At 42.1% G+C, this 18,433-nt stretch overlaps 1 protein-coding gene across 1 annotated transcript in view; it reads left to right on the forward strand.

Annotated features, from left to right (window-relative positions):
• LOC110502650 (transmembrane protein 150A) overlaps window positions 1-18,433 on the forward strand; it is a 72,757-nt gene that overhangs the window by 30,736 nt on the left and 23,588 nt on the right. The window contains exon 5 of the mRNA XM_090217194.1: window positions 4,597-4,664. Within this exon, the coding sequence (XP_090073320.1) occupies window positions 4,597-4,664 (68 nt within the window). The remainder of the gene's footprint in view (window positions 1-4,596; window positions 4,665-18,433) is intronic.

Genomic DNA, 18,433 nt, shown 5'->3' on the forward strand with positions numbered 1-18,433 from the left:
TTTCTGAAAATAACTGACGGCTGAGATTTCCTGCCTTCCTCCATGGATGCAGGAAAGGGTGGGAAGGCACGGGTCTGCACATGCCTGATATGCACACACACACACACACACACACACACACACACACACACACACACACACACACACACACACACACACACACATTTATACTGACTCTACACACACTTGCATACAATCATCATGTATGTTGCTGCTACTCTGTTTATCATGCATCCTGATGCCTAGTCACCTTACCCATATACAAATCTACCTCTTTCACTCCAGTATCCCTGCATATTTTAAATATGGTATTGGGTAATACTGACACTGTATACTGTACACTGTCTTACTACGTTGTTTCTCTTCTTTTTATTTATTGTGTGTTTTTGTTTAAACTTATGTTTTTTTTGTTGTTGTGCTACATTGATATTGATTACTGCATTGTTGGGTTTGGAGCGTGCAAGAAATGCATTTCACTGTATTGTGCACGTGGCATTAACTTGAAACACACACAGTCAATTCCCCAGAAAAGAGGAGTTTGTTTTCAGATGGTGGAGTGAGAGAATAAAGAGACTTGTGCTTTCTTTAGCCTCTCCCATTCCCAGAGCTTTGAACATCAAAGTACCATTAGGGAATGTAAATATATGGTTTCTGTGAAAGACTAGGGGGAATGTAAATATATGGTATTGAAAAAGCTTACAGGATATCCTGCCTCTAGAAGTTGCAATTACTCTTGAATGGTTCTCCAATCTGGCTATGAATGGGAGAAAGGGTTGAGTGCTTGCTTTTTAGTGTCTGTCTGTATGTGTTTGTTTGTGTGTGTGCTTTTTAGTGTCTGTCTGTATGTGTTTGTTTGTGTGTGTGCTTTTTAGTGTCTGTCTTCGAGTGTTTGTGTGCGTGCTTTTTAGTGCGTGTGTGTGACTGAGTGGCGAGGTCTAGTCAGCTGAGAGGGATTAGTGTTAACAGGAGACAGGACCAGGCAGACAGGCCACACTCACGCACGTACAAAGGAACACATAAGCACACAAAAACACTCGAAAGCAGGCAGGCAGGAGGGCGGTATTATGACTGATTGCCTCCCCCCTATAATGGCTGGTTCCTTCACTTAATTTTCCTAGAACACAGGCTAGAAGAGTAGGTGAAAAGTCAAATGCTGTTGCATAGCAGAGGAGATCACTCAGGCCTTTTCTGAATTGGATTTCCTCGATACTTGTGTCCTTTTCTTCGTCCTCACCTCTTTTTGAAAAAGTTTCAACGTAATCAAGGAGAGGATGAGAGGAAACGTGGAAACAAATGCACTTGTATAAAAGACTCTCCTTCTCTGCTAGCGTGTCATCAGGCGAATTATGTTTACATAGATGGAATTCCAAAATACATGTTTCTTTTTTTAATTGAATCTTTATTTAACCAGGTAGGCTAGTTGAGAACAAGTTCTCATTTGCGACCTGGCCACGATAAAGCAAAGCAGTTCAACACATACAACAACACAGAGTTACACATGGAATAAGCAAACATACAATCAATAATACAATAGGAAAATCTATATACAGTATGTGCAAATGAGGTAGGATAAGGTAGGTAAGGCAGTAAATAGGCCATGGTGGCAAAGTAATTACAATATAGCAATTAAAAACTGGAATGGTAGAATGTGCAGAGGATGAATATGCAAGTAGAGATACTGGGGTGCAAAGGAGCAAGATAAATAAATAAATAAATAAATAAATACAGTATGGGGATGAGGTAGATTGGATGGACTATTTACAGGTGAGCTATGTGCAGTGATCTGTGAGCTGCTCTGACAGCTGGTGCTTAAAGCTAGTAAGGGAGGTAAGAGTCTCCAGCTTCAGGGACTTGCAGTTCGTTCTAGTAATTGGCAGCAGAGAACTGGAAGGAGAGGCGGCCAAGGGAAGAATTGGCTTTGGGGTGACCAGTGAAATATACCTGCTGGAGCGCATGCTACGGGTGGGTGCTGCTATGTTGACCAGTGAGCTGAGATAAGGCGGGGCTTTACTTAGCAGAGACTTGTAGATAACCTGTAGCCAGTGGATTTGGCGACGAGTATGAAGCGAGGGCCAACCAACGAGAGCGTACAGGTCGCAATGGTGGGTAGTGTATGGGGCTTTGGTGACAGAACAGATGGCACTGTGATAGACTGCATCCAGTTTGTTGAGTAGAGTGTTGGAGGCTATTTTATAGATGACGAGGATCGGTTGGATGGTCAGTTTTACGAGGGTATGTTTGGCAGCATGAGGGAAGGATGCTTTGTTGCGATAAAGGAAGCCGATTCTAGATTTAATTTTGGATTGGAGATGCTTAATGTGAGTCTAGAAGGAGTGTTTACAGTCTAACCAGACACCCAGGTATTTGTTACAGAAGTCAACAAAGGAGAGCACCTGGGGATTAGGAGTGGAGCTAGGCACTGCAGGTCCTGGATTAACCTCTACATCACCAGAGGAACAGAGGAGATGTAGGATAAGTATACGGCTAAAGGCTATAAGAACTGTTCGTCTAGCACTTTTGGAAAAACAGAGTAAAGGGGGCAGATTTCTAGGCACTATAGCATAGATTCAAGGCATAATGTACAAACAAAAGTATGGTAGGAAGAGAGTACATTGGAAGTAAACCTAGGCATTGAGTAGTGATAAGAGAGAGATATAGTCTCTAGAGACGTTTAAACCAGGTGATGTCATTGCATATGTGGGAGGTGGAACAACATGGTTGGTTAAGGCATATTGAGCAGGACTAGAGGCTCTACAGTGAAATAAGACAGTAATCACTAACCAGGACAGTAATGGACAAGGCATAGTGATATTAGGGAGAGGCATGCGTAGCCAAGTGATCGTATGGGTCCAGTGAGTGGTTGGGCTGGCTGGGGACACGGCGATTCAGACAGTTAGCAGGCCGGGGCTAGCAGTTAGCAGGCCGGGGCTAGCAAGCCAGCATTAGGGCCTTACAGGGACGCGATGACGTCGCGAAGTCTGTTTTTGCCTCCTCGTGTGGTGTCGTCGATAGACCAGTTGTGGAATTAGTAGGGTTCCAAGTAGCAAAATGGGTATAGTGGTCCAAGAAACTGGCTGAAGTATCAGCTAACAGTCCAATATGCTCTAGATAGCTAGCAGGCTACGGCTAGCAGAATGGGCCTTCAGGGGACGTCGCGCCTGAGGGCCCTGTTGGGAACCTCGGGCAGATTATGTGGGCTTCAGGAGTGGCCCTGGATGGTTCTAGTATGGGCTAGCTCCAGGCTAGTTGGTGCTAGCTCCAGGACGGAAACGTTAGCCAGGAGTAGTCAACCCGGGTTGCGGTTAGCCTGCTGCGTTGATCCAGATGAAAAGGTTAATAGTTTGCGGTAGGATATGGAGAGAAAAATAGGTCCGGTATTCTCTGGCTTGAAACGCGTTGTACAAACTGGCGACAGCTTTCCGAGCTAAAGGTTAGCTGATGACCGCTAGCAGTGGTTAGCTGACTGATAGCTGGTAGCTGGTAGCTAGTTAGCTAGCCAGCTTCAGTTGAGGTATTCCAGTTCGGAGGTAAATAGAAATACTTTAGAAAATAAACAGGTCCACACCACATTGGGTGAGGTGGGTTGCAGGAGAGTATTTTGAAGTTGAGGTTTGGGAAAAATATTAAAAGAATGCAAAGTGGCCTCCCGGGTGGCGCAGTGGTTAAGGGCTGTGCCATCAGAGTCCCTGGGTTCGCGCCCAGGCTCTGTCGTAACCGGCCGCGACCGGGAGGTCCGTGGGGCAACGCACAATTGGCCTAGCGTCGCCCGGGTTAGGGAGGGCTTGGTCGGTAGGGGTGTCCTTGTCTCATCGCGCACCAGCGACTCCTGTGGCGGGCTGGGCGCAGTGTACGCTAACCAAGGTGGCCAGGTGCACGGTGTTTCCTCCGGCGCAATGGTGCGGCTGGCTTCCGGGTTGGATGTGCGCTTTGTTAAGAAGCAGTGCGGCTTGGTTGGGTTGTGTATCGGAGGACGCATGACTTTCAACCTTCGTCTCTCCTAAGCCCGTACGGGAGTTGTAGCGATGAGACAAGATAGTAGCTACTACAACAATTGGATACCACGAAATTGGGGAGAAAAAGGGGTAAAATTCAAATAAAAATAAAAATAAATAAAAAGAATGCAAAGAAAAAGATGTATACATGGGACGAGACAAGAAAAAGACGTCTGACTGCTACGCCATCTTGTGTAAAGTGGTCAAAAGAAATGTAACTAGTTATGCTAGACATTTTCTAGAAAAATTGATAAGTATCGTATCATTTTTCAATGTCTGTGCATGCTTTTCTCCTCCGAGGAAACCACAGTTGTTTCAAAGGATTTCAAAACTCTTCTGTGGTAGGATACACCTTAGAATCCTGAGGAGGCAATCGAGGAGAGGAGCAAACTCCTTTGTTCACCTATTAACAAATTTACACCCTCCTACATATGGCGACCACTTATCGGAGGAAAGGAGAACGGAGGAGTCGAGGAGAGGACAGACTTTAATCCAACTGAGAAAGGGCAGATTAGACACACACACGGAGCGAGAGACATTCTTTGTTTGTTGATGTTTGGTGGTGATCTGATTTGTCTTTTGGTTGTTCTGCTGTCTTCAACAGTAAATGTGGCACTCTTCCTCCAGAAAGCTGCTTCTTCAGCCTCATCTGCAGCACTGGATCCTTCATGGGTGAGTCTATACTCTTCACTCTCATACATCATATGCACGTGTCGTGCCCTGTGTGTGTTGGAGTTTGAGTAACAGCTCCAGTCAATGATTCCCAGCTGTGGCTGAGCCCACCCCATAGATACACAGCGCTGGGCATGCCTGTGTGTGTGTGTGCGGGTGTGTATGTTATACACTATGTCTGGGTGGGCCGGGCGGGCAGCAGGACACATGCCAAGCATAAGAGAGCCATCCCAGCTCTGCATGGTGTGTGTGTGTGTGTGTGTGTGTGTATGCCTGTGAATGTCTATGGCTGTTTGTGTGTGTGTTCATAGTTATACAACGAGCGGGTCTAATCCTGAATGCTGATTGGTTAAAAGTGCATTCCAGCCGGTGCCTTTTCCACAAGTTACCACCGGCTAAATCTATGACGTTAAAATGCCTATTTACTCTGTTCCATCTGACTGCGCAATCCACTGTCTCATCAGCCCTGGCAGGGAAGTTATGAACTTGATCTCCACTATAAAAGCATTTAGACATTATCTCACATTTCTTTTAGACTAACATTTCGTTTTCAACAGCGGAGATTTGTATAAACCTCACAGTCTGTTTCTCTGACATTTGCAACTTTGTTTCAATATTCAAATTCGATCTTCAACTATTCCATAGTATTGAACGTGTAGATCGAAATCATGAATTAGCTGGCATCATTTTATTGGTACATACAAAGAAATGTCAATTGAAAAAAAAGGTAAAACAAAATGAAGTGTAGCTAGTTTCCAGCTTCAGTTTGAAGTGATCGTGTTAGCTATGTTGTAGGCTAGCTCCTCTGAACAACAGTGCCCTAATGAGAGAGCACATTTTCTATGCCAGGCGAAATTGTGCTTCATTAGCTCATTGTTATTAAGTATCCAAATAAATGTCACTACAAAACAACTTAAATAAATGCAGCTACTGTTGTTATTCTGTCTGCACTGTTCCACGTGACTGTAAATTCGCTGTAGTTGGCTAGCTGGCAAGCAAGGGATAGGAACGCTGACAGCCAGTATGGCAATGGGACATTTAGAATGAACACTGGGTCGTGTCCATAGATACAGAACAAATAGACTGAATGACTGGGTTGCGTCTCTGGCAACCGAACCAATAGCAACCCTGGATTTGTTTCGGGACTATAGTATGAATAAATTCATATCAGTAGCGTTTTTACGAAAATCTGTCAATCATTATTTAAGTATGTTGGTAACCCGTTGTATAAAAGTGATAATGTCCTCGAAGCCGGTGTTTGGAGGATATATTGGCACGGTTTGGTGGGCATCGACTTCATCTCGGGCATAACAACACCTGTGCCAATCTCCTCCAAACACTGGCTTCTTGGGCATTATCACTTAATTGTGTGTGTGTGTGTGTGTGTGTTTCTGTGTCCCTACCCTACTATCACGGGAGAGGAGAACTGATGAGCGCTGCTATTTAAGGTCTGCTGGCTGGCTGTGGCAGCTTTAACATTATATCTTTGAGTGCAGGACTGTGACCCAAATGACAACCTATTCCCTACATATTGCTCTACATTTGACCAGGGCCCATAGGGCTCTGGTCAAAAGTAGTACACTAATACTATATTGGGAATAGCCATTTGGGATGTAGCCCAGGACATTTCTCATTCCCGGAGTCTCCTTGACTTTGCTCTGACTTGATCTCACAGAGAACACAGATAGCCAATCACGCCATATTGGATAGAAAACAGGGAGAGGGCGCTTTAGATGGTCTGTATAAATTGAAGAAACATTGCTTTTGTTCAGATAAAAGCATCTGGGAAATGCTTCTTTAGAGTATATAGAAGCAGATGCCTTAGCTCATTAGTTTATGGTTCTGATGAAATTTGAGAAACACTTTTGGCATGTCATCTTCAGGGTTACTACAATCTGACCAGCACTGTGATGGTCATCATGTTGTGGTTATGACCACTCTGAGTCTCTGTATGGCCTTGGTTTCTGCTAGGGAGACACACATTTGACTGTGTGGGTGTGTGTGTATATGTGGTGGTGGGGGGAGGTGGGACAGCTGCCAGCTCTCTGTCCATAGCAGTCCAGTGTGAACCACCTGACACCCAGCAGTGAAAGTCTCTGTGTTGGTCTGGAGCTCTTACTCAACCATGACCCCTGAGCTAGGGTCAAGTTCTGTCTGAGCTCTACACTCTCTGTGTATGTGGGCATTCGCCTGGACATTTTGAAACAACGTTGAGTATAGATGACTTAGCTTAGTGTAGCCTTTTAAGCCTTTTAACAGTTAACAGTTAACATATTCTTAACATTCTTAAAGTCATCAGTTACATAATCCAGCCATCACACGGTCACACACACACACACACACACACACCACTGGGTCCCTGAGGTCTGGCTGAAACAATAGGATGTTATTATAGTTGGCTGGTGGTGAGCTGAAGACGTGTAGGACTGTGCATAGAACAAGGGCTCAGGGATGGATCACACCCTCTGGTTCAGTCAGTAAACTGACTCTGCAGCAGTCACTATCAGAGTCATACCATACTCTGGTCCATAGGAGTCTGTCTCACCCCTCAGGGCCTTGAGTTAGGCTACACACAGTCCTGCCGTTTTTCTGTTCTCCCTGGACCTTATATCTTATTTATACACCAATGTTACTGATTGGGGATTTTTTGGGACGAAAACATTAGCTGGTTAAAAGTTCAGGATGAAAACCAGCATGCACTGTGGCCCTTGAGGATTGGAGATATCTGGTGTAGGAACTAGGGATAAAGGGCAAGAGGTTGACATTGAGAAATGGAGCTTAAATGTGTAATATCTAACTTTTGTGGCTACCCAACCACATTCACATAGAAATGTGTAATTCTCATTGAAAGCAAGTCTAAGAAGCGGTGGATCTGTCCTATGTGCGCTATGCTTCCCGTTCTTAAGTTTAGTTTTTGCGTCATTTACTTTCGGTTTTGTACACCAGCTTCAAACAGCTGAAAATATATGATTTTTGGTTATTGAAAAGGTATTTGTGACCCACCACCTATGCAGCATAATATAAAATTGTATATCGTACCCTGAATGTTTTGGTGCACCTACTGGAGAGCTCTTTGTCTACACCCATTCAACATCGTTCACACCCTCTTAAGCCTTACACGGAACCTAAACCGGCTGAGCGCGTGTGCCATCGTGCATAAATTTATTTTGTCCCCCTACACCAAACGCAATCACGACACGCAGGTTCAAATATCAAAACAAACTGAACCAATGACATTAATTTGGGGACAGGTCGAAAAGCATTAAACATGTATGTCAATTTAGCTAGTTAGCTTGCACTTGCTAGCTAACTTGTCCCATTTAGCTAGCTTGCTGTTGCTAGCTAACTTGCCCTGGGATATAAACATTGAATTGTTATTTTACCTGAAATGCACAAGGTCCTCCACGCCAACAATTAATCCACACATAAAACGGTCAACCAAATCGTTTCTAGTCATCTCTCCTCCTTCCAGGCTTTTTAATCTTTGAACTAATATGGTGATTGGCATCTACACTTTCATAGTCTTACCATGACAACCGGGCAAAACAGTTAGTCTTTCAACAACCACGTGGGTATAACCATTGAGGAGATGGCACGTGGTTACCTGCTTCTATAAACCAATGAGGAGATGGGAGAGGCAGGACTTGCAGCGCGATCTGCATCAGAAATAGGAATTACTTCTAATTTAGCCCTTGGCAACACAGACGCTCGTTGGCACGCGCGAGGTCCGGTCTGGTCAGCATGTTAGCCCCACTCATCTCTTTAAGGATTCACATGTGAGGCTATGTGCTAAACGGAGTGAATACATTAATGTAGTAAACAACCAAAGATTTCAAGACTAAAAGTGGTGAAAGTAGTAGCAAAATGTAGTAGTAAAAATACACTGTGTCTAGTCCTTGACCCATATCCTTAATCTGACTTTGGTGCAGGTCATGTTGTTCTTCACATTACTGTCTTTGGTAAACATACACCATGCATGAATCTGCAGGTAGCTGAAGCTAACCAACTAGGTGCAATGTTAGCTAGCTAACATTAGGCTATAATTACCCATGCAAATGTTTTTTTAGATATGAATAATATTACTACACAGATCATACACGTAACGTTATCTAGTGAGCTAGCCAGCTAACAGTAAGCTTTAACTTGCAATGAAAATGACTTTCAGACAAAATTTGAAATGTATAATATCTGATCATGGATGAACGCTTCTCCCTCTGTCTTGGATGCCATGGTTATCTTTAGTTTGAAGATGTAATCCAGAGATAGGTGTTTTCTCCATCTCCTTGGCTATCATACTTGAATTCCACTGATTTCATAACTCGGTCCTCCAGAAAGTGGAGAGCAACACTTATGCAGATCTACAACGCAATATATAATAAAAAATAAAAAAGCCTCGTTAGACAGGATTAATGACCAGCTCAAATAGACAGAAGAGTGCTATATGGCAGACCAATCCGAATGAATCTCCCAGCATGTCCAGCCCACTCATTATCTCAGCCAATTATGGCTAGCGGGAATGGCTAGCGTCTTTTTCTGTGGCTAAACCAACTAGACTCGTAATTTAACCATTTTATTCATATTTACAGATGGCATACAAGTTTGTTATTAAGGCACATGAAAGTTCACATGTTCCAGAAGGCATTTCTGCCAAAAAACGTATTTTGATTTAAAAAAAAGAAGGTTAAGCTCTCCTGTGAAGTAGTGACCCAGTACGCCTAGTTTCCTAAAAAAATGAAAACACATTCAAATGACTATTGTAGCTGGAAACGGCTGCTTTTAAAAAAAAAATGGAATGTCTACATAGTTGCTGATGTAGACATTGTAGACGCCTATCACTCTTGGGTTCCAATGGCACGTTGTGTTAGCTAATCCAAGTTTATCATTTTTAAAAGGCTAATTGATCATTAGAAAACCATTTTGCAATTATGTTAGCACAGCTGAAAACTGTTGTTCTGATTAAAGAAGTAATACAACTGGTCTTCTTTAGACTAGTTGAGTATCTGGAGCATCAGCATTTGTGGGTTCGATTACAGGCTCAAATTGGCCAGAAACTAAGAACTTTCTTCTGAATCTTTATTCTTGTTCTTGAAATTTAGGCTGTACTATGCGAGAAATTTCCAAGAAGCTGATGATCTGGTACAACACTGTGAACTACTCCCTTCACAGAACAATGCAAACTGTATCTCACCAGAATAGAAAGAGGAGTGGGAGGCCCCGATGCACAACTGAGCAAGAGGACAAGTACATTAGTGTCTAGTTTGAGAAACAGACACTTCACAAGTCCTCAACTGGCAGCTTCATTTAATAGTACCCACAAAACATCAGTTTCAACGTCAACAGTGAAGAGGCGACTCCGGGAAGCTGGCCTTCTAGGCAGAGTTCCTCTGTCCAGTGTCTGTTGTTTTGCCCATCTTAATCTTTTATTTTGATTGGCCAGTCTGAGATATGGCTTTTTCTTTGCAACTCTGCCTAGAAGGCCAGCATCCCGGAGTCGCCTCTTCACTGTTGACGTTGAAACTGATGGATCCTGGATCCTAGACTTCCTGGCAGGCCGTCCCCTGGTGGTAAGGGTAGGTAACAACACATCCGCCAAACTGATCCTCAACACGTGGGCCCCTCAGGGGTGCAGTCCCCTTCTGTACTCCCTATTCACTCATGACTGCACGGCCCGGCCCGGCACAACTCCAACACCATCATTAAGTCTGCTGATGACACAACAGTGATAGGCCTGATCACCGACGATGAGACAGCCTATTTGGAGGAGGTCAGAGACCTGACTGTGTGGTACAACCTCTCCCTCAACGTGATCAAGACAAAGGAGATGATTGTGGATTACAGAAAAAGGCCGGACCGAGCACGCCCCCATTCTCATTGAAGGGGCTGTAGTGGAACAGGTTGAGAGCTTCGAGTTCCTTGGCGTCCACATCACCAACAAACTAACATGGTCCAAGCACACCAAGAGAGTTGTGAAGAGGGCACAACAAAACATTTTCCCCCTCAGGAGACTGAAAAGATTTGGCATACAGCTGCACCATCAAGAGCATCCTGGCGGTTGCATCACTGCCTGGTATGGCAACTGCTCGGCCTCCTACCGCAAGGCACGACAGAGGGTAGTGCGTATGGCCCAGTACATCACCGGGGCCAAGCTTCCTGACATGCAGGACCTCTATAACAGGCGTTGTCAGAGGAAGGCCCCAAAGATTGTCAAAGACTCCAGCCACCCCAGCCATGGACGGTTCTCTCTGCTACCGTACGACAAGCGGTACTGGAGCGCCAAGTCTAGGTCCAAGAGGCTTCTAAACAGCTTCTACCCCAAGCCATAATACTCCTGAACCTCTAATCAAATGGCTATCCAGACTATTTAACCCCCCCCCCCCCCCCCCCAACGCTGCTGCTACTCTCTTATCTATGCATAGCCACTTTAATAACCCTACCTGCATAATTACTTCAACTACCTTGACATCGGTACATCGGTACCCCCGCACATTAACACATTGACCCTGAACCGGTACCCTTGCATATAGCACCGCTCTTGTTACTCTCTTACTTTAAAAAAAAATATTTTCTTAAAACTGCATTGTTGGTTAAGGGAATGTAAGTAAGCATTTCACTGTCGGCGCATGTGACAAATACAATTTGATTTGTGTATAGGTTGATGAGGGAAAAAATAAATGTAATCATTTTTAGAATAACGCAGTTGCGGAACAACATTTTGAAAAAGTCAAGGGGTCTGAATACTTTCCGAATGCACTGTATACTTCCATATTTTTCTTCAGACGAGCCTTGTGAGGCTAGTGGGCATCCTAGAGCAAGACAATCAACATTTACGTGTTCGTGGGAGACTCACCATTCCATAGAGGGTCAAATTAGTGTTTTGCCCAAACTAACTCAAACTAGGGCTGGTCGATATGTCCTAAAAGATTTTTCTAAATAAGCTTTGTTGCACAATTTAAGGTCAATACACTGCAGCATGTGAAATTATACCTAGGCTAAATATAAGCCTTCCACAACCATAAGACCCAATAATAATTTAATTATTTTGTCAAAATAGTTTAACCTGCTATTTTTCAAAAATCACTGATCTGGCTTTCAAGTCTGCTTATGAAAATTATGTTTTTGTTACAAATTGTACCAGAACCATGCACAATGCACATTCACTAATAATTAACAACTTCTTATAGCAGGCGTTGTAGAAAATTAACACTAGTCTCATAAACAATCTCTCAAGCACAAGCCCGCATGCTAGTGAGTAGCCAGCTAATCATTATATTTAAAGTCTAGTCAACTTGGATCTATTTGATTGCAAACAAGGCAGAAAAGTTTAACTTTTATGAATACACCCTCATGTCCGTCTCCAACTGTTTGAACAACATAGCCTGTTCACTTTAAGATATTGAAATTAAGTAGCCTACCTGGTTAAGAACATACATATTTCTCAGAATGAGAACAAGTTGCCCATTCCTGGTATAAATTCCAATTTTTATACTCTTTGCACATTTTATGAAGCACATACTAGACAACTAGTAAACCATTTGGGATATTACAACAACAACGAAAAGAGTGCCTTTTATGTCCCTTTGATATTTTAAGTTGAAATTGTTCACCAATATTGCATTTCAAAAGCCTGTTACAGTGCCTTGCGAAAGTATTCGGCCCCCTTGAACTTTGCGACCTTTTGCCACACTGCCTGGTGTGTTCCTTGTTCTTCATGATGCTCTCTGCGCTTTTAACGGACCTCTGAGACTATCACAGTGCAGGTGCATTTATACGGAGACTTGATTACACACAAGTGGATTGTATTTATCATCATTAGTCATTTAGGTAAACATTGGATCATTCAGAGATCCTCACTGAACTTCTGGAGAGAGTTTGCTGCACTGAAAGTAAAGGGGCTGAATAATTTTGCACGCCCAATTTTTCAGTTTTTGATTTGTTAAAAAAGTTTGAAATATCCAATAAATGTCGTTCCACTTCATGATTGTGTCCCACTTGTTGTTGATTCTTCACAAAAAAATACAGTTTTAGATCTTTATGTTTGAAGCCTGAAATGTGGCAAAAGGTCGCAAAGTTCAAGGGGGCCGAATACTTTCGCAAGGCACTGTATATTAAATGCAGTACCTTTTTAATATAGGCCACATGGAGAATTCAATAAATCAGATTTTTTTATATGAATAAAGACTTTTCATTTTGACATGTCCCTCTGTGCAACCTCTGTGACATCTATGAAGATTTTAACCTACTTAAGCCCAACATTTCTCCTACTTTCACCATAATTGTAAAGTCCTAGTTATGTTGTTGCTTTGACAGTCATTTCTGAAGATGATTTATTTCATGAGATTAGCGATTCACTTACGTCTGTCCCTCATTTTAAAGTCAAGCCTGTTACGTGAACTGAACTCTTGTTTTAATGTGGTGAAACATTGAACATTTAATAGTAAAAGCAGTGTAAAAGCATGTGTGCTGGTCCTACTCTTTTGGCAAATTTTGTGGTGGAAAACTGTGTGGGTCGAGGTTAACACGTCAACACTGTTACCCATAGGACAGGCTAGAAATGTTTTAACAATGACAATTATTTTGTGCCGCTTGCTTTCAACTGCCATTCACTGTTGCAAACAACAAGCTTTCATGTATGGCGCTTTTAAGATGAAGTCGTCAACCATGTTACCTTAATTGCCACTACTATAGGCTAGTCTTTTTTATGATGAGAACTTGTTTTTTCTGAATTTGAAAATGTGCTCTTTATGACAGAATGTTCAATTGTTATGAAATGAAACTGTAACGTAGACGCATGGAGTCAGGAAGCAGGTGCAGTTAGTGAGTTCTATAATAATGAACATGGAACGGTACAAACCAAGAGAAATGTCTGACATTCCCTCTTTGAAATAATTGTACATGTGATAGAACAGCAGAATATGATCTGTTTTGATTTTTTACTACACTGTTCAATGCACCTCAGCTCAATTTCGACCACAAAACAAAGGTGGAAAGACAGTGGCGCGGATTCCATCTTGAAGGCAGTCTCAAGTTAGGATATGGTACTGCAGAGCAGGTTTCTTCTTGCCGCCTTAATCCTATTGAGCTACAACTACTTAGATACCCCTGGTATGACATTATCTACCCTATCCCAAAATGTCAACCGCCTGCAGGCTACTACACTCCAGTAATATCACCAGTTTTAACAAGGCAGTAAACACACTGGCAGTGTTTGGGTGTAAATGCATTGTTTCCTGCCAGTTACCACTCATAAATACACAGCATGCGGTCAAGCCAAATAGCACGTGTTTGTATGTGCATTTGACAACCCAGAGAATTTCCTGACCCTATTTAACTGAGGTGTGTTGGGACTGATTTAAATATATTTGTGTGTGTTTGTGTTAGGGCTGCACGATTTATAGAAAAAAATCTAATAGCATTTTTATTTTTCAATTCTACAATGAGATCATAGTAATGAATTCATACTGTGCTAACTGAATATAAAACCAAATGAAACAAATATGTTCCAACATGTTTTATTGAACTTTTTAACATAACAATAATGTCTACTAGCTTCTGGGTATTCAACCATGTTTAATTATTTTATTGACTGCCCCTAAAGTCAAATAATATAACTGAAATGATGTCACTAAGTAATAACCAAACTTACATTTGCTTCATTTAGGGTTAACTCTTCTTGAACTGCACTGTTGGTTAAGTAAGCACTTCATGGTCGTCTAAACTTGTTGTATTCGGCGCATGTGACAAATAAAGTTTGATTTGATATGTTTAAACTGGGGCTGGAAATACAACAGTAACGAAGTTGTGAAAGGTTGTGCAAATTCTGTAAAATAAATAACATTAAAATTACAAATCACAGCCGCTGACATCGTAGTGCTGCAGAAGAGTGGTTTCATCACGGTAGCACAGTCAAAGATCGATTTCTAGCCATTCATCTAATATTATTCATAGATTTTAAACAAAAAACGTTCTGTTTGTCATAGTGTCATAGACAGACAAAATGAATATGAGATGAAAGGCAAGTTCCTAACGAGTTCAGGAAGCCCTGTGCACATTTATTCTAACACTAAACATACAAATTGTATTTTACAGTTATAAGGAGGGTGAAATCTTATAGTTAGTCGTTTCATAAGTTGATTATGCTATATTTAGAAAGTATATAAGTCATTTCAAGCCTTATTCATACAGTTTTGTTGAATAGGTAATGCATCATATAATTCTTTAAATATTTGTATCATATTTGTACTGTGTACTTCGAAAGTGACTATACCTTTGCAATTTACCAGAAAGGTGAGATTTTAACCTTTCTTTGAGTGTGCAGCATTACTAAACTCAGCAAAAAAAGAAACTTTTTTTTTTCAGGACCCTGTCTTTCAAAGATAATTCATAAAAGCCAAATAACTTCACGGATTTTCATTGTAAAGGGTTTTAACACTGTTTCCATTTTTTCTTCAATGAACCATAAAGAATTGATGAACATGCACCTGTGGAACGGTCGTGAAGACACTAACAGCTTACAGATGGTAGGCAATTAAGGTCACAGTTATGAAAACTTAGGACACTAAAGAGGCCTTTCTACTGACTCACCAAAAGAAAGATGCCCAGGGTCCCTGCTCATCTGCGTGAATTTAGGCATGCTGCAAGGAGGCATGAGGACTGCAGATGTGGCCAGGGCAATAAATTGCAATGTCCGTACTGTGAGACGCCTAAGAAAACGCTACAGGGAGACAGGACGGACAGCTGATTGTCCTCGCAGTTGCAGACCACGTGTAACAACACCTGCACAGGATCGGTACATCTGAACATCACACCTGCGGGACAGGTACAGGATGGCAACAACAACTGCCTGAGTTACACCAGGAACGCACAATCCCTCCATCAGTGGTCAGACTGTCCGCAATAGGCTGAGAGAGGATGGACTGAGGGCTTGTAGGCCTGTTGTAAGGTCCTCACCAGACATCACCGGCAACAACGTTGCCTATGGGCACAAACCCACCGTCACTGGACCAGACAGGACTGACGAGTTGCGGTTTTGTCAAGAAATTGTCTGTGATGTACTCAGATCCAGACATATTGCGGAGATCAAACTAACGTCCGTGGGCGTGGTGTAGCATTTCGCCAGAGCAAGGAGTTTGGGTAGCCAGGCAAAGCTATTATAGCCAATATCAGGCAATATCAGGCTAAAGCAAATTTATTGTAACTAGTGATTTTCACTGTAAATGTACAACTAGGCCTACGGCATTAACGTCTACATTTTTGTTAACAAAAACAATTGCTCTGACAAAAACTGAATATTTTGAACCATCTCCCAAGTCCCAACCTCGACAGACAAGATTCAAATTCTCGCTAAAGTTTCCAGCCACAAGCATAAACTAGCTAGCCTGAACTGAATCCGTTCGTCTCCACTCAACTCGCAGCTGCGCGGCATACTTCATCAATTTTGGCACCAGGCTTGTTTATAAGGACACAAGGCAAGACACAAGGCGAGACCCAAATGCAGACACAAGAAGCAGATGGTTGAGTTCCGATATTTATTAATCCAAGGGGTAGGCAAAAGGTAGGTTGGGGACAGGCGAGAGTTCATAAACCGGGTCAGAGTCCAAACAGTACAAGTCAATAGGCAGGCTTGAAGATAGAACAGAGAGTAGTCAGGCAGGCGAGTTCGGAGTCAGGACAGGCAAGGGTCGAAACCAGGAGGACTAGAACCAAAAGAGACTGGGAAAAAATAGAAGCAAGGAAAACCGCTGGTTGACTTGGCAAACAAGACTGACACCGGGATCATAAGCGACACCTGGAGGGGGTGGTGACGATCACAAGGACAGGTGAAACAGATCAAGGTGTGACATTTGTTTGTATAGCCTCTCCCGCCAAAGAAAGGAGAAAATCACATTCTCTTGTGATATGGGTATTGCACATGTCAATATCACAATTTAGATTGGGATTTGATTAATTGTGCAGCCCTGGTGTGTGTGTTTTGTGTCAAATCTATATGTGTTTATTTGAAGTGTGAGGCGTGGTGTGACTTACGGTGGAAAATAAGGCTTTGTCAGAGCCAAAATATCTGGGTCTGGGTCAAAGCCATGTTTCCCAGTTTCCAGTTTCCCCCTCTCTTTCCTGAGTTCAGAGAGAACCAGTGTGAGGAACAGGCACATGCTGTTCTGTGGTGGGGGCACATTTTACTTTAATTTGGCATTAGCGGTTGGAAATGTCCATAGCCATGTCCCATTGCAAGGCCAGTGTCGTATTCATTAGGACACACCATTGCAAACATAACACCCTTCCCGTTTCAGGCCAATTTTTCTTCCAGCTAGTGAACCTTGTTCAGAGATTCTATGTCCTTCCATGGTAACATGGAGGTCATTGCAGGTGATAACTCATCAATTGCTTATTCTCAGAAGGACACTGTTGCTATTGGAAACAACACTAAATGTAGTATTAGAGAGGTTCAGCCATTTTAGAGTGAAATGTATTTTGTTATCAAACATCAACATGTTTCTTCATTAAAAGAATACATTAGGGTCAAGCACTAACATGTTAGCTAGCTAGCTAACAGTTTTTATTTGAAACAACAAGAGATGGCAGTGGCTTGCAGACTGTAGAAGATGGCAGATGCTCAGTAAATTCTTTCCCCAATGTTTTATTTCAAGGTGGACTATCCCTGTTGACTGCAACTTCATGTGGCCTGAGCTTAGCGGTTGACTGTTAATTAACATAAACTGTTAATTGACTGTTAATTAACATAAACACGTTTAGCATCTCCTCCACTCATACAAGCTGAATACAAGCCGCTACATAAAAAATACAAAATAAAGTTTAAATCAATACACCATCACAATAAATCCATTTATTTTAGTCTGGTCTAAAGAAACATGATATGAAGAAAATCTATTTCAGAAGAACAGAATAGGAGTTGGCCTACTGTACAGTGCATTCGGAAAATATTCACTTGACTTTTTCCACATTTTGTTACGTTACGGTCTTATTCTTAAATGGATGAATGGATTTTCCTCATCAATCTACACACCATAATCTTCCCCATAATGGCAAAGCAAAAACAGGTTTTTAGATAAAAAAATATATATATATATATATATTTACGAAATAAATGTAATATTACATTTACATACGTATTCAGACCCTTTACTCAGTACTTTGTTGAAGCACCTTTGGCAGCGATTAAAGCCTTGAGTCTTTTTGGGTATGATGCTACAAGCTTGGCACACCTGTATTTGTGAAGTTTCTTCTCTGCAGATCCTCAAGATTTGTCAGGATGGATGTGGAGCGTCACTGCACAGATATTTTCAGGTCTCCAGAGATTTTCGATCAGGTTCAAGTTGCTCTGTTCATCTTTCCCTCGATCCTGACTAGTCTCCCAGTCCCTGCCGCTGAAAAACACCCCCACAGCATGATGCTGCCACCACCATGCTTCACCGTAAGGATGGTGCCAGGTTTCCTCCACACATGGCGCTTGGCGTTCAGGCCAAAGAGTTCAATCTTGGTTTCATCAGACCAGAGAATCGTATTGTTTAACGACACAATCATAATTTTTATTAAGTTTATTGCATAAACTAATATGCATATGGCTGTTTTGAGTTAATCATCACCTTAGAAAGCTGTCAATTTCGTTGTGTTAGTCTTTGAAACAACATCCACAACAACCATGTTTTACACTTAGTTTCAACCGGCTGTTGAACTTTCTTCAAATTGATCATCAAATGACGTGCATTTTAAAAGCACATACTGTTTTGATAAGTGTTTGATGTGATTTTTTTATG

Source organism: Oncorhynchus mykiss, chromosome 23, assembly GCF_057628025.1.
Source record: "Oncorhynchus mykiss isolate SJ-2025 chromosome 23, ASM5762802v1, whole genome shotgun sequence".
Taxonomy (NCBI): domain Eukaryota; kingdom Metazoa; phylum Chordata; class Actinopteri; order Salmoniformes; family Salmonidae; genus Oncorhynchus; species Oncorhynchus mykiss.